Here is a 17,686-nt window from a genome sequence, read left to right on the forward strand (position 1 = left end):
GATTTTTTTTATTGCATTTACACTCATGCATCACGTTTCATAATAATAATAATAATAATATGTTAGTATATTTTTAATAGCATTCATATATTGAATTCATTGCATTGTATTGTAAGGTAATTTATGGATGACCCATTGATTCCCATATGGTATGTTATGAGATGGCTAGCTCCCCAAAAAGTATAAGAGAGTTATGGTCGTAGCCAGTTTGACGCTCCTAGTACCATGGACATATGTTATGTATAAGAGAAGTCTGGTCGTAGCCCTTTTAATCCTTCTAGTTCCATGAACATGATTAGTATAATTACGAGATGGGGCTGCTGATGTAACTACCTATATGTGCCAAATGTATGTGATGTAGAGCCTCACTTGTATGATTCATGACACATGCTTGAAACTTTGTTGTTTATTTAAATTATTTTATTTCTCCTTATAGTTTCTTTACTCACTGGGACTAGCCATCTTATCCTTTCTTTTGTCTCCCCCTTTAGGGACAAATATAGAAGCTAGTAGAGACGTAGTCAGTGGCATTTCACTAAGAGTTCTAGAGGTTATTCTATGCACGTTTATGGAACTCTGTCGTTATGACATGTAAATTTTGTATCTTGTTACTATACTAGCTGCACAAATGGTTTGTAATATTAAAATTACATTTTATGAATTATTTTATTTAAAGTATTTTTATAATATGAATGAGCCTAAGGAAACATGTTTACGCTTGCTATGGGTTCCGATGGTTTTAGGCATACTCGTTCCCTAGCACCAGCGATAATGGTTCCCAATTTGAGTCGTTATAGATATCTACAATTATTTATTAATAACAAATTTTAATTAAAATATTATTGAAAAATGTAATAATAATAATAATAGTAATTATTATTATATAAATAGGTTTTTTAAATTTATAAAATATATGGGATAAATTTCAATGAGGTATCTAAACTTAGATTGTATAATAGCATGGTATCTAAATTTAAATTTGTAATAAAAAAATTCTCGCATCTTTAATTTAGTGTACATATGTCCTTGTGACCTATAATAATAGGTTTTCTAGGTTATTTTGCTAATGTGTCATCATTTTTTTAAGAAAAATTAAAATGATTTTTCTACTTTCATATAAAAATAATATTACTCGCCCATCCTTTCTCTCTTTTCTCTCTACTTCTTCCCCACCCACCCAATGCCCCTTAGACCCTTTTGTCCACTCCTCCTCTCCTAAACAACCCCATTTCTCTTTGTACTTCATCTATAATTGACTTTAAGCTACCATAAGTCTGATCAACTCATGCAGGTGGTTGTTGCACAAGCCCTTTCCAAAACTTTCCATCGATATAATAAGCAGTATGTAACAACCTGAATCCAAACCGTTATTAGTGCTAGAGCACACCAAAACTCGTAGCAAGCCTAATTTTGACCTTTCCTTTAACTATTTTATATTATAGCTTTATAAAATATTTAGGTGAGATCTATTGCACTATCCATAAAACATCATTTTATTTATCATTTTTTCAATTTACTAACAGATTCGACTTTTACTTCATAAAGCTCATTTCATAGGACCTACACAAGACTTTTCAACAAATTCATTTACATCCCTTCTTTAAAAACTTGAATTTGAATAAATGGATTTGTTTTCATTTTCTTGTACTTTATAATTTATATGAGAATAGTATGCTTTTATAAAAATTATAATTCTCTTCAATATACTTTTATTCAAACATACAATAGCAAGCATAGTGCCACCAAAAAATATACATGTCATAGAATAGATCCACAAAAATAGTAAAAAATACATAAACTTGATTATATCAAATTTTGAAGCTTAATTATCCAATATCTGTTGACTTCTGCCCTTGCTCAAATCCCTAAAAGGGATAGACCAAAGAAGGGAAGTAAGTATATAAACCCAGTGAGTAGAGAACTATAGGGGAAGATACAATACAATAATAAAATAAATTTTCAAGCATATGAATGCATCATCCACATGAATGGTTGCACAGCACAAATAAATCATAATAAGATACTTAATCGCCAAAGGTTCCTCCATCCCTTTACTTTTATATTATATCATATATACAAAATGTCTAGCCCATTATCGGAGTTCCTCAGGACTTCCTCTTAATACATCATATCAAACAATGGGTCCGGAGATATAGAATTTCCTTACCCAATTACCCTAGATGCCAAAGACACATAATTACCTTACCTAGACATTCTTTTCCTTTTTGTCACATGTGAGCTCATAATGCATATATGCTCTTTCCTTTACTTTCCTTTATCTTTCCCATTGGAAACCACTGAGTCATCCATAACTACCAGCACAGTACAAGTAATAAATATGAAACACCATTGAGGATTAAATACATATAATTATACAATGCAAATCCTATATGTCATATACCTAATTTAAAATAGTCGACGATGTATGAATGCACATGTAAAATAAAAAGTAAATTCAAGAAAATATTTTGTAATTTCTACTCATTAAATAGTAGCCCCTTTAACCTTGACACTTCTAATTATGTATATTACTTTTAACTCTAGTCCTTGAATCTCTATTCCCCAAGCTTATACACAGAAGTGCACAAAATATATTTAGTTAACTGTTTTATTAAAATTAAATTATACTTTATATTTGAGATGCAAGTAAGGTTTGGCGACTGATCATGTGCATTTTCAACGCTCAAAGTTTCATGCATGAGTTGCCTACTGCTTATGTAGTTTGGCTGCCGAAGCTTAATATTTCGACTATGAACCTGCATTTTACAGAATAGCTTCTTTGGGTTTATTTTTCTAGTTTACCTACCCGATCATCCCTTTTCTTATTCTTAAGATTATCATTATCTTTTCTTTCTTTAAGTAAGCTTTTGCATCAATATTATTCATTTCCCTTAATGATTCATTTTATTCTCTCCGAGCATAAATAATCCATCTAAACCCTAATGTTAAATACTACCTTAGTACAATCATGCCTGCTCATGTTACTATTTAAATCCTTTAGTTGAAAGGAATATAGACATAAGGGTACTTGTTCATATTCCTAGGGTTTCCTATTTTTGTGTTTTGTCCTCTCTTATATGATTTCCTCTTTGTGGTTCTCTCTATCATTTTTAGGATTAAGATGTATTTAGGTTTCTCTCATCTGCAAGGGTTTGGAGAGGAAGAGAGATAAAATGTGAAAGAAGGGGAATAAGAAAAAGGAGAGGGAGAATAGGAAGGCTCTAGAATTGCCCTATAAAGGCTCGCTTTTGCTATGGCTCCGGTGGGTTCCTTTATCCAAGCCACTGCTTATGAGTAGCCGACTCATTCTTCAACAGGCAAGCGATCAGAGCCCCGAGCTCCTCCCACTACTTGCGAGCTTATGGTTTCATATTCTATTTCACTCCCTGATGGGAGGTTCTTTTCACTCTTCCCTCATAGTACTACTTCACTATCGGTCACCTAGGAGTATTTTGCCTTACAAGGGGGTCCTTACTGATTCACACAGAATTCCACATGCCTCATGCTACTTGGATCAAAGCGTAAGCTAGTGATGCTTTTGACTACTGGACTCTCACCATCTAGGGTGCAACATTCCATTGCTTCGCCTAGTAGCCCAATGATTTTTGTTTTTTAATAGTTTTGGGAATGGAAGCTAAACTTCTTTTTAGTTCTCCCCAATAATGGCTTTTTTCTTTAACAACCAAAGACAACATCAATGAATTCTCTAGAATTCATAATTCAATTACAATTCTAATTAATGTTTTCATTACTCTCTTTAGTTTTACTAGACTTCCTGTCACCCAACTCCAAGAGAACATTCTACTCGTTCGGAGCATATTCCAGCATGCCACAATGAGAGGCGTTACTGTAACAACCCAAATCAAGATTGTTATCAATATTAGAGCACTGGAAAGCATAAGGCCACCTGAACTCATAGCTGGCCAATTTATAGCCTTTCCTCAAACCCTATTTTGTATCATAACTTTATATGTATACTAGAAGGAACCCTTGAACATTTTAATTACAAAACATCATTTCTTCTATCATTTTCCAATTTACTGGCATATTCCACTTTCATTTCGCAAAGCACATCTCATAGGGCCTAAGCACGGCTTATCATCACATTCATTTACATTCTTTTCGTTAAAGTTAGAATCTGTGTAAATGGAACTTTTTATTACTTTGTCTTCCATTTTTACTTAGAAAAAATATTATACTCATTTATAATATTATAATCTCTCTTGATATAATCTTGTTACAAAATTCAGTAGCAAGCACAATGCAAAAATAACCAAAATGTTACAGGTCTCAAAATGCTGCACAAAATAATATGAAAAGTAAAAACTTCATCTCATCAAACATTGGAGTATAATTATCCAAAATCTGCTAACTGCTAGTTTAAACATGTCCTTGAAATGGATAGACAGAAGAAGGGGAATGAGTATATAAACCCAGTAAGTAGAAAATTACCGGGAAAGGAAACATATTATAAAACGTATTTCAAGCACATTAATGTATCATTCTCAAGAAAGTTCCACAACATAAATAAATCACAACAAGGTAGCTATATCACCAAAGGTTCCCCATCCCATAATCATCACACATGTCTAATGTGCCTGGCCCATAAAGGAGCTCCTCAATACTTCCTATTAACATTTGTACACATAATGGGTACCAGAAATCTGGAAGTCATGACTTACTTGAGGTGGATCCTGAAATCCCTAGTACTAGAATGTCAAAGATACAAAATTGTCTTACCCAACATCCCTTTCCTTTACATTTCATAATGAACTCATTGTATGCATACCTTTTTCCTTTTTCCTTTACTCTCCCATTAGGAACCATTAGGTTATCCATAGCTACCAACACATCACAATTATAAAATGCAACATCTTCATGAATTAAACATATAATAATATTACATATGCTGCTCTTGTATGCAATATATCTACTTAAAATAGTTAAATGATGCATGATTGCTTATGCATAGTAAAACATTATTTAAAAAGCATGTTGTAATTTTTGTTCACCTCAACTGGGGTCCCTTCTCACATTGATAAGTACTTTCATTTGGACATCCTTTAGTTTCTTCTTTTCCCCCATAACTTGCATGTCTTTACCTAAAGAAAAGCATATAGATTGTATTTAGATTATAGATAGATTAAGTATCTTAGTTAAAAATGATTTTATATGCACAGCCCATTTTAGCGATCGAATATCAAATATTCAATGACCGAAGCTAGCAAACCTAATTCTCGTAGCTTCTATCATTGATCAACCACTAAAGTTCTCCCTTTGGCTATCAATCCTACATTTTTACCGAATGCCCTAAACATGCTACCCTTTATATCTCAGTAATTGGCTCCTACATCCCTTTAGCATGTCTAATTGTTCCTATTTCACTATTACCTCTCAAATGCTAACTAAATCAGTGCCTAATCATTCTAGGCACTCATAGTATTTAGGTTAGTCCTAAAGTGATTCATTTTCCTAACTTACTCTTTTTACTCTTACTTTATAATTTAAGTATCACTCTTACTCAAGTCATTTTTTGGATACTAAGTAGATTTAGAAACTTAAAGAATGGGCCCATATTTGTTATTAATGGTGAAATCATTGACTTCCCTATTTCTCCCCTATCACTTTTCCATTGCTCGGCTAGTAGTTATTAACATTAAAGAGGTTTAATTTAGTTAATGGGAAAAGGAGGAAAGGTGTTTTAGAAAGTAAGGTGGATATGGTTAAGTAGAGATGGGAGAAGAGGAAGAGAGGAGAGGTGGAAGAAGAAGAGTGAGAAGGCTCTAGAATGGCAGATCTTGAAAATATCTCCAATATACCCTCCCTTTTCCTTATACGAACAACAATCTGATCATTTGGTGGACGAATATTTATTTAAGTTTAGATTTTAAGTAACAGTAACCAAGATTTACTTGTTGCCCTATTTAATACTAGTTCTTTAAGGATTAACATTCTTCTTCTGACTAGACTATGGAGAGGTGTATTATAGTTACACAGTGCATGTTTAAAGAAACTAGAGAAAATTGTTCATGTATACCATTTGCATCCCACCTTTGAAATTGAATTTTAAAAGTGCATCAATAAGACTGAAAGAACTGATTTCTTGCTTGATCTCCATTAGGATCTAACTTGAGAAATCGTTTGGTGATTCTTTGGATTGTTCTTGAACATAAAGAGCTCTCCTTCTAGGATATGAACCTGAATAAACCTCTCGGTATACTCCCTAACTAGATCTAGCAAAGACACATCCAAGTGTTACTTCCTTGCGAGCCATTTATAAGCCTATTTTATTTCAATCAAGTACTAAACTCAAGAATTCCCAATAACTCATAGAAGCTCATGTTAGTGGCAATTCTTTCTTGCATAGAGCTTTTGTTTTGCAGGAGGTGTGTGGGAAACATGTCACTAGCTTAAAGCAAAGAATTGGGTCGAACGTGAACATTACGACGGGAAAGGCAACAATGGAGGAGAAGCAAACTCAAGAGGCATGGCTTCTAGGGATCATTAAGCCATGGCTACGCATCTCTCTCTATTTCTTTCAAGTGGGTTTGTGTAAAAGCTTGTAGTTTTTGGTTTCACTTTGAGTATCAAAATAAGAAGGCCAAAATCAATAGCACATAACACCAATACTCTCAAAACTGTAAGAGAGGAAGTTTATGAGCAACTTCAAATCTCAAAGTTGTTTCTTTTTTATAGATTCGTAAGAACAAGGAATGAGTTGAATCTTCACAACTAGTAACAATGGGCTAACCCACCACATATATCCCTACTCCTTTTAGGTTTATTAAATCAATTTCAGTTTTGATTATGGGTTTGTTAAATTTGATTATGGGTGAAATTTGTGTAAACTGATTCAATTGGATTGTAGAATTGGATTATGATTATATATTGTATGATTTGTATTTTGCTTATTAATTTTTTATATAATTTTTAAACTGAATTTGGACTATTTTTTTTTATTTTTTATGATAAGTTCTTGCTAGAGAGAGAGATTAAGAGTGATAGGGAAAGTGTGTGAGGAAGAGAGACAAAGAGTTGTGAGAGGGAGAGATCTAGAGGGAGAGAATGAGAGGGAAAAAAAATACAAATAGGGTTAGGGAGAGAGACAGAGAGTGAGAGAAAGAGATAGAGAAGGAGAGAGAAAGAGACACAGAGTGTTACGGAGTCAGAGAGTGTTTAGTGTGAAACACGAGAGATAAATATACATAGAGAAGAAAGGTAAAGAATGATTAATAATATAAAGATATTTAAGTTATTTTGTTTTTATGAGGAGTATTTAAGTCATTTTATTATATTATTACCCAAAACTTGTTATTACATGCTAGAATGACTTTTATATTCACTCTAATAAAGAATTACAATTGAAAGAATTTTTTATTACAAATTAAATTTTAATTACCTTACTATTACAACTCTTTTAAGTTCAAGTATCCCGCGCGAAATTTACTCAAAATAAATGTTTTGCATATAACTAAAAAACAGTTATTCCATAATCTTATGATTTATCATTTTGCTTTTTAATTTTTTACTTTCCGGGGATGGTAGTTTTCCTAGCGCTTAGTGCTTCACACGGCGTGACAGAACGGCGGAGTTGTTTCTCCTTTTTTTTTCAGACGATTTCTTCCTTTGATTTGTCTTGAACTCTTTCAGGTGCATTACCAGTTCAGGAAACAAGTACCATAAATGGCATACCCACTTGTCATTTATTTACCAAATTTCTCATATTTCTGACAGGCATATAATAAAATGCGTTTAAAATCAATCATTTTCAAAAAAATAAGGTGTCTATTAACAGGTTATGAAAACTGAAAAAACATGTTAAACAGCACTGCTTGAGCAGCAAGAACTTGGCATCTAAGCCAAATTCAAATCGGTAGTTGGGTAAGTTGAAGCCTCTCCATCCAGACAGGGTAACCCCTCCTACTTAAATTCAACGCCTCCTCTCCTCATCAATTCCATTACCCAATATATAAAAAATGCCCATGCCACACCAAACTTGCCTTTCCATTTTGCACTTAGGCTCTCTCTCTCTCTCTCCCTCTCTTTTCTGGAAATTATTAACTATTTTAAAATCAAAGATACGACTGATAGCTTTTACAGCCTACTAACTATAGGATAGAAATCAAGAAAATGCATATTACTTATCAATTTGTGTATCAGAGAAGAAATTAATCATAAAACAAAGGTGATTCTCATCTCAGACTACTTCCCAGATTTGTCGGTTTCCCATAAGCTGATTAATTGTCTGCCCACTCACACCAATCCCAGGAGAAAGCTTTAAGACTCATTTCTCAAACAGGTTTAAAAAACTCCTTGTATGTTTCTCCAGATCCAATGCCAATCCCAGGAGAAAGCTTTAAGACTCCTTTCTCAAACAGGTTTAAAGAACTCCTTGTATGTTTCACCAGATCCAATGCATGACTGACCCGTTTGTCCAATTTTCCTCAAGCGCACATACTCAATCTCCCCATGTTTCCATGTTTCACCTATAAAATGGCAACTTTTATTCACTTCAACCTGTTGAGAATGAAGAACACTATTCTTGGAATTGCAGTCTCATAGCATTCATAAATTCAATATAACCTCTCAGTCTAACATTATAGAGCACCAGTACCCTAATCTTCATCTGCTTTAGACTTTAAACATAAATAAATAAATAATCAAAGTAAAGTCCTAGCCGATCTCACAATTATTAAAACTACCAAAAGTTGCTCATGTTGTTATACATGTTGTATTATGCTAAGCTGCACATAAGCTCAAATACCAAACCTATTTAACAGACAAAAATTTGGAGTACCTACCAGCCATTCCCTCCTTGAACCTCCAAGAGCATTCATACACCAACTGACACTTCATTTATAGCTGACTTGTCTCTTTTCTTTGGTGACTCCTGCGTTTTTTGTAGAACAGCCTTATTTGGTACCAAAGTAATAAATATATTCCTATCTCTGAAGTTCTTGCTTTCCTCAGTTGCAAGCTACAAATTGCAGCAACCAACAAAAGTTAGAAATGAAGACCATAATGTTTAAAATAAAATATATAGACAATTTAATTAAGAATAAAAAGATGGAATAACAAGGGAACATGAAAATCAATACCATACCAAACGGTTTTAAGACTTGCCGTACAGCAGTGCAGTCTGTTAGGAAGCATGTAAATATAAAAGCCACACCCATTAGAATAACAGATTTTACACTGGTTTTCAATTTGAATTAGATTAGCTTGATATGAATGACATAGCCCAGTTCAGAGCCCTCTAAGTGACACTTTTTGTGCTTTTTTTTTCCTTCTCTTTCTTTGGTTTGATCTCAAAGCACGTATCATGGCATCAGATATTTCAAAAATGCTGCATATCATTCTTTCTTCCCGAATTTTATAGGTCGTTCAATTATACACAAGCATAAACAAGTCAAGAGTAATCACTTTAAATATCTCGGCTCAGTCCTTCAAGTAGATGGGGGATGTGAGGAGGATGTTAGTCATAGGATTAAAGCCGGATGGTTGAAGTGGAGACGTGCCACGGGAGTTTTATGTGATCGCAAGATTCCCAATAAGTTAAAAGGAAAATTTTACCGTACATCCATACGACTGACCATATTATATAGTAGTGAGTTTTGGCCACTGAAAGAGTCGTATGTGTCTAAGATAAGAGTTACGGAGATGAGAATGTTAAGGTGGATGAGTGGTCATACTAGACTAGATAAAGTCCGTAATAAGAGTATTAGAAAAAAGGTAGGAGTGGTGCCAAATGAGAATACGTTGAGAGAAGGGAGATTAAGGTGGTTTGGTCATGTGAAGCGTAGACATATGGAGGCTCCAGTTAGACAAGTAGAGCACATTAGGTTAAAAGATAGAAAGAAAAAAAGGGGTAGACCTAAACTGACTTGGAGTAGAGTAGTACAGCATGACCTAGAAACATTACACATTTCCGAGGATTTAACCCAAAATCGTTTAGAGTGGAGAAAGAGAATCCATATAGCTGACCCCAAATTTTTGAGATAAAAGCTTAGTTGAGTTTAGTTAAGTATAAACAAGTCAAGAGTACCTCTCCAACATCATTCTGGAAACGTCTGATAAGCTCAATAGCAATATTTCTGAAATCGTTTTCACGACCTTTCAACTTCACTATGACCTTAACCTGAAAGGAATGAATACAGTAAATCAATCAAAAGAATTTCATCCTAGATTCAGAAAGTATGCAAAACAAATAATAAAAATAAAAAGAAAATTAAAACAACCTTGTCACCATCTTTTAAAAACTTACGAGCAGCTCTCAAACGTACATCATAATCATGTTGATCAATGTTGTAACTGTTGGCAAAAATTAACCAAAAAAAAATGTACAGTTTTTTAGTTCAAATGGAAAAATAACTACAAAAACTAGCCTGATGTATTTGTATTTTTGTACATAGCTTTCAAACCACATAAACTATTCGAAACTTGTACAATGATTTTGAATTCAAGGTTAATACATGTATCCTGTTTCCAACATTAGCACACCAGCAGCACATGCCTGAAGAATCAATGGTATCTCTCCCAGGAATGAAGAATCAATGGTAGGACAAATAAGAAAAAATAAGAATTAGAACTGGTGAAGATGAAGGACGTTTATATTTAAAGAGAGAACCACTACCTTTAGATGAAGTGGTACCCAGAAGCCTAAGTATTTGCAGAACCAAGAACCCACTCTAGATAACCTTGCCTTCTCAAAACTTTTTCCAATATTAAGCTCCTTACAACTCCAATGATATAGGGCATATGTATAAACATGTCAATGATTGACAATTGTCTATATCTTCCCCGTTATACCTTTCAGATTACAACAGGGGCAAGTTACTTGAGATAAAAGCAAATAGGAGGCATCAACCCTACCTGCCTCAGATAATTTAACAAACTTCCCAGATTTATCATAAAGTTTCAGGCCTTCAGTCATTTTGATGCATCAGTTTTCAGATGGATATTTAACAGAATGCTGATCAATGTGAAAACATCCATTTGAAAAGATTATACATGACGAGGATGTCAAGTTTTGTAGCAATCAATGGTCAGCATCAATCGGTGGGCTAACAAAAATCAGAATTTTAAAGAAAAATACAGATTGAGGAATCATCAAAGAGATTGACGGTAAATTAGTGCTCACCCCATTTTAAGTTCCTTCAGATCCATGCGATTTGCTGACATTTAATACCACACTTCTGTCAGTATATATTCTCATAACAGAGACCTAAAATATATCAGAAATGCATCAATCTCTAAAATAGATTAGATATTCACCAGCACTTTTCTTCAGCTGTCCTCTCTTCTTCTTTTGCAATTCATATCTATATTTGCTGACAAAGAAAAAAAAGCAAGTATTGTTGCACTTTCTAATTGGAAAAGTAAAATGTTGCCTTGGAAAAGCATTCACTATAATGTGACATGCCATACAAGCACAGTCATTTGCAGTTGCAATAATTCATTGGTTCTATAGATATTACACAATTATGGGGAAAGTAAAGCATTTTTTGGCCGATTAATACAAATTGCAACCATGACTACCTTTCATGATAGCAGCAGAAAAACATAGAAGATATAAAATACTTGATTACATAAGACATACTTTCATGCATAACAAAAAACGTACATAAGACATACTTGTAATCCATTATTCTGACTACTGGGGGGTCTGCATCCGGGGATAATATCACCTGCAAAAATAACAGAACAAATTGCTCACACTTGAGAAGCTCAAAATTTTTTTTAATGAACAAAACATCTGTTCTCTCTTGAATGCAGTTGCAAAGATGAACTGCAGCTATGCCAGATCCAATTAACCAACCAAAGGGCATTGTTTACTAAGGGAATCAATTCTTTAAAAATTGATCATATACATCTTTTAACCCTTAAACTTGTGCATTTTAACCAATAATATCCATAAATTTTTTTTAAGAACCTATCACACCCTTGAACTTGCAATAACACCTAAGCACTTTTTCGCCTCCAATGCACCAATGCTCGTCCCATGCACTCCCCAACCCCACCCCCACCCCCTTCTCTCCTTCTCTCTCTTAAGAAAATTCTCTCTCCTACAAGAAAAATTTTGTGCAGCCTCCTCCCTCCCCTCTCTCTCTCTCTCTCTCTCTCTCTTTCTTCTCCTACCTTGCAAAATCCTCACACCAACGCTGAGTTGCGAATAGATTATTGATTTTTTTTATGCGTATTTTTGTAGTTTTGAACATGAAAACTGCTAAGATATTGCATAATTCCAGCTGAAGTTTGATTCGTTGGGGTGGCCCACGAGACCTGAGATCTTGTTCTGCAAATCCCTGTCCCTGCCATTAACAGATTCTCATTTGAGACTCACTTTAATATCAAGTAATTTAAAGCCTTTGCAGCCAAAACAACTGCAACTGCAACTGCAACCATGGGCTTATCTTCATCGTCCCATGCCCCACCTCCTATGCCAATCTGCACCCCTAAATCCCATAATGAAAGCACCCAGTAAACAAAAAAAACTCAATTTTTTACTACTCAAATAAAATCTTATTACTAAACCCCCCCAAGCTACTGAGAAAAAGAAACAGGAAAAAGATGGAGAAGATGTAGAGCCAGGTTCATGATGTAGAATAAAGCTGCTGGAGAAGTTTTCTTCAATTCTACTCTCTGCTAAGTTAGTAAGAAAATGAACAAAAAATTAAAAAGTAAAGAAACAAGACAATTTGGAGCTATTAGTCACCTGCTTTATCATGCATATAAGCATAAGCACCAAAATTTTGCTTAATTGTTATAAAATTTGCAAGTTCAGGGGTGTGATAGGTTTTTCGAAAAATTTAGGGATATGATAAGTTAAAACACAAAGTTTAAGAGTGAAAAATATGTATTTGGCCCCAAAAAATTCCTTTACCCTTTTAAACTTTTCCCAACTCAACTCAACTAAACCTTTATCCCAAAAAATTTGGGGTCGGCTATATGGATTTGCTTTTTCCACTCTAAACGATTTTGGGTTAAATCCTCAGAAATATGTAATGCTTCTAGGTCATGTTGTACTACTGTCCTCCAAGTCAATTTAGGTCTACCCCTTTTTTTCTTTCTATCTTCTAACCTAATGCGCTCTACTTGTCTAACTTGAGCCTCCGTATGTCTACGCTTCATATGACCAAACCACCTCAATCTTAATTCTCTCAACTTATCTACAATTGGCATTACTCCTACCTTTTCTCTAATACTCTCATTACGGACTTTATCTAGTCTAGTATGGTCACTCATCCACCTCAACATTCTCATCTCTACAACTCTTATCTTAGACGCATATGACTCTTTCAGTGCCCAACACTCACTACCATATAACATAGCCGGTCGTATGGCTGTTCAGTAAAATTTTCCTTTCAACTTATTGGGAATCTTACGATCACATAAAACTCTTGTGGCACATCTCCACTTCAACCATTTGACTTTAATCCTATGACTAACATCCTCCTCACATCCCCCATCCACTTGAAGGACTAAGCTTAGATATTTAAAGTGATTACTTTGGGACAGTACAACTCTATTCAAACTAACTCCTTCTCTATCATCCGTTTGGCCTTCACTGAACTTGTAATGCATGTATTCTTTCTTCGTTCTACTTAACTTAAAACTCTTTGACTCTATAGTACTTCTCCAAAGCTCTAACTTTCGATTGACTCCTTCTCGTGTCTCATCTATCAGAACAATATCATCCGCAAACATCATGCACCAAGGAATACTCTCTTGTATATGTTTCGTCAATTCATCTAAAACTAATGTAAAAAGGTAAGGGCTTATAGCTGATCCTTAGTGTAATCCAATTGAGATCGGAAAATCTCGTGTCCCCTTCCACTGTACGCACAATAGTAGTTGCTCCTTCATACATATCTTTTAACACTTGTATGTACCTAATAGATAACCTCTTTTGTTCTAACACATTCCATAAGACATCTCTTGGAACACTATCATAAGCTTTCTCCAAATCCATAAAAACTATGTGTAGATCTTTCTTTACATCTCTATATTTCTCCATCAAGCTTCTAATGAGAAAGATCGCTTCCATAGTTGAACGACCGGGCATGAAACCAAATTGATTGAGAGAGATAGAAGTATCATGACGTAGTCGAAGCTCCACAACTCTCTCCCACAACTTCATAGTATGACTCATGAGTTTAATTCCCCTATAATTTGAGCAACTCTGTATGTCTCCCTTATTTTTAAAAATAAGTACTAAAATACTCCTCCTCCATTCATCAGGCATTTTCTTTGAGTTTAGAATCTTATTAAATAATTTAGTTAACCATGCCACTCCCATATCTCCCAAACACTTCCACACTTCAATTGGTATTTCATCGGGTCCACAGGCTTTACTCACTTTCATTCTCTTAAGTGCTTCCTTTACTTCTAAAGATCTAATCCTTCTAGTATAATTCACATTTTTTTCTATTGTTCTATAGTCCATATTCACGCTATTACCATTTTGACTATTATTAAAGAGATCATTAAAATAATCTCTCCATCTTTCTTTAATGTCCTCATCTTTCACCAACACTTTTCCTTTTTATCCTTAATGAACCTAACTTGATTAAGATCTTGACATTTCATTTCTCTCCTCCTTGTTAATCTATAAATATCTTTCTCCCCTTCTTTAGTTCCAAGTTTCTCATATAACTTTTCAAAGGCCTGTGCTCTTGCTTGACTAACTGTCTTTTTTGCCTCTTTCTTTGCTATCTTGTACTGTTCATATGCCTCATTATTATCACATTTAGGTAATTTCTTATACCATTCCCTTTTTCTCTTCACTGCCTTTTGTACTTCCTCATTCCACCACCATCTCTCTTTTGAGGGTGGTCCATGTGTCCTACTTTTTTTGTAATTTTATTATATCATTTTTTTCTCTTTCTGCCTTTTTGTACTTCCTCATTCCACCACCATCTCTCTTTTGAGGGTGGTCCATGTCCTTTAGACTCTCCAAGTACTTTTCTAGCTACTTCTCTAATCTTTGATGCTTTCTGTATCCACATATCATTGGCCTCCATACCCAGCTTTCATACTTCGGACTCGAGAAGCTCATTTTTGAACTTCACTTGCTTTACTCCTTTGAACTCCCACTACTTTGTTCGAGCTACACTATTTCTTCTGACCTTACTTGAATTGTTCCTAAACTTGACATCCAAGACCACCAACTGATGTTGACTTGTTAAAGCCTCGCTTGGAATGACCTTGCAATCCTTGCATAGAACTCTATTTGTCTTCCTGGTTAAGAGGAAATCGATTTGGCTTCTATGTTGCCCACTTTTGAAAGTCACTAAATGTGACTCTATTTTTATAAAGTAGGTATTTGCTAGTATTAGGTCGTATGCCATAGTAAAATCCATGATGCTTTTTCCCTCCTCATTTCGACTGCCAAAACCAAAACCACCATGAACATTCTTATAACCTTGTCTATCACTTCCTATATGTCCATTCAAATCTCCACCAATGAAAACATTCTCCTAATTCGGTATGCTTTACATTAAATCATCCATATCTTCCCAAAACTTTTATTTACTCTCACTGTCTAGTCCTATTTGTGGGGCATAAGCACTAACTATAACCTTCTAAACTTTTCCCAAACTAAAAAAAAAAAAAAATGCAAAATTCTACCAAGCTACTAATGCCTTGTGCAAAAGTGAAAGCAAAGTGTTACATACCAGAGAAAGAGGCTTAGGAATAGAGTAGGGAAGTGATTGGATGTAATTCAGGTGTAAAAGGTGCTGGAGTTCAGTTAGTTGGTTTTGGAGGGAAGATAAGCGGGAAGTGTATGTTAGAAGACAACAGAATAGTAGTGCATGTTAGAAGATAACAGATTAGTAGAATTGGTATAAATACAGTTGTGCATCAGTTAGAGATCATTCATTCAAGTAATATCAAGAATCAGTTTCTTCTTCTCAATCTCTTTATCTCTTTCTTTTCTATTCTTGAGTCTATATTTTTTTTTTTTTTCTAATTCTCTTTTCTATCTGAAGTCTATTTCTTCTGTAACTGCCAGTTAGGGTTCAGATCCTAACACAGAGCAAAATGTTTAGTGTACATTGGTTGATATCAAGTGGACACTCCTTATCATGCAATATAAGCACCTAAAGCAACCACTATCTTACAAACATATTAATTTGAAAAGCTTACTCCTTTAATAACTGAGAACAAATAAGAACACATACCAAATCAAGTTCAGCATCTTCAGCCATTTGAATTGCCTCGCTTTTAGGCACCACTCCAACCTACACAGACCCACACAACCAAATTAACAAGTAATCACATGCGCAATAAAACCCAATCAAACGCTTCCCATCTGATTAATTGCAGATATAACTGATAAATTTCCAATTCCTCTTCCTAGATATCATTTCACTTCCTAAGCTACCAAATATAAAGAAATGCCGAAGACAAAGACACCACTAACCATATTTTGCTGTTCATCAATGAGCCTCACAGTAGATGCCCTAAAAAACAAAGGACATTCGCAAATTAAATTCAGTTCAGTACTTCTCGAAATGGCACAAAATATGAAACAACAACTAGTAATTACCTAATGCTAGATGTATCAAGAGCCTGCTCTTCGTCGGAATCACTCTGCCTTGACCGCCGGGAAATGCCATAAGAACGGGAGCCACCGTAACGGGCGGTGACTACAGAGGTGGGGAAGGCGGACGAAAGAGAGATGAGAGAGTCAGGTTTGGAGATATTGAAGCCACGGAATCGGAGGCCGAAGAACTTGGATTCAAGTGAGGAGAGAGGAAGTAGAGACGACGTCGTTTTGGCAGTCGTTGGGGTTAGGATTGGATTGAAGGGGAAGCTGCTGGCGTTGGTCAACCCAGCCATGAGCTCTTGGTACTTTTGTAGAGCGTAGCTGGAAGTGGTAGTTTAGCTTGGCTGATCGATAATTTTAGGAGGGAGAAATTCTTATCTAGAAAATTTTTATTATTTTTAATTAAAAAACTATTATTTAATTTAATTCTCACGAAATTAATTATTTTATTTTTATATTTTAAAAAATATATTATTTAATTTTTTTATTATATTTAAAAAAAATATTATTTAATTTATTTATTTTAATAAAATAAATTAATTTTAAAATATAATATTTTAAAAAATATATTTTAAATAAAAATAAAAATTTTAATATATTGAGACTCAATCAAAATTTATATTTTTTTAAATTTCTAATTTATTAGATATCATTTTCATATTTTTTCTACTATAAAATAATTTTTTTTATTGTTTAAAAATTTAATAAAATTGATTTTCTTTTTTATGAACAGCTTGAATCATTTTTACTAATGGATAAAAATAGAGAGAGAATAAGAGAAAAAATAGTGTGGGTATATAAGAGAAAAAACATAAAAAAAGAGAAATAAAGAAAAAATTAAAATAGTTTAAATATAAAATTAAATATTTAATAAAGTCAAATTATATAAATTTTAATATACTTTTTGAAAATATAGAAATTAATTAAAGTAAAATAATTAAACAGTAGCTTGATAAGTATTGACCAATGAAAAAGTTAATAAAATGACTATATAATTTAATGAAAGTAAAATATATGAATTAAATAATATGTATTTTAAAATATAGTGATTAAATAATTAATTTTATTAAAATATAAAATTAAATAATAATTTACTATTGTTATTTTATGAGGATGGAGAAACGGTCAACCTCC

The 17,686-nt window shown here is 33.8% G+C and overlaps 1 protein-coding gene across 5 annotated transcripts; it reads right to left on the bottom strand.

Moving 5' to 3' along the window:
- Positions 1 to 8,118: 8,118 nt before the first annotated feature.
- LOC110662043 (translation initiation factor IF3-4, chloroplastic) lies at positions 8,119 to 16,905 on the bottom strand. 5 transcript variants are annotated; one of them, XM_021820909.2, is made up of 10 exons: positions 16,553 to 16,904; positions 16,427 to 16,466; positions 16,185 to 16,244; positions 11,635 to 11,687; positions 11,275 to 11,330; positions 11,141 to 11,174; positions 10,239 to 10,311; positions 10,046 to 10,138; positions 8,802 to 8,977; positions 8,119 to 8,486 (listed from the first exon to the last, which is right to left on the bottom strand). In XM_021820909.2, exons 1-9 carry the CDS (start codon positions 16,843 to 16,845, stop codon positions 8,834 to 8,836), a joined length of 846 nt encoding a protein of 281 aa, XP_021676601.2. In that variant the 5' UTR covers positions 16,846 to 16,904; the 3' UTR covers positions 8,119 to 8,486; positions 8,802 to 8,833. The 5 variants fall into 5 exon arrangements, with proteins under 5 accessions (XP_021676601.2, XP_021676602.2, XP_057988041.1 ...); XM_021820910.2 differs by having other exon boundaries at positions 8,119 to 8,517; XM_021820912.2 differs by lacking the exon at positions 8,119 to 8,486 and adding an exon at positions 9,104 to 9,139 and having other exon boundaries at positions 8,799 to 8,977; positions 16,553 to 16,905.
- Positions 16,906 to 17,686: the final 781 nt, after the last annotated feature.

The sequence above is a fragment of the Hevea brasiliensis genome, chromosome 13, assembly GCF_030052815.1.
Source record: "Hevea brasiliensis isolate MT/VB/25A 57/8 chromosome 13, ASM3005281v1, whole genome shotgun sequence".
NCBI classification, from domain to species: domain Eukaryota; kingdom Viridiplantae; phylum Streptophyta; class Magnoliopsida; order Malpighiales; family Euphorbiaceae; genus Hevea; species Hevea brasiliensis.

Excerpts from the sequence above, each read along its gene's own strand:
- LOC110662043 (XM_021820909.2), bottom strand. The coding sequence starts at position 16,845 with ATGGCTGGGTTGACCAACGCCAGCAGCTTCCCCTTCAATCCAATCCTA. Across the intron at positions 10,312-11,140 it reads CTGAAGGAACTTAAAATGGG|TTACAACATTGATCAACATG; the intron begins GTGAGCACTAAT and ends TTTTGCCAACAG. Across the intron at positions 8,978-10,045 it reads TCCAGAATGATGTTGGAGAG|CTTGCAACTGAGGAAAGCAA; the intron begins GTACTCTTGACT and ends TGCAATTTGTAG.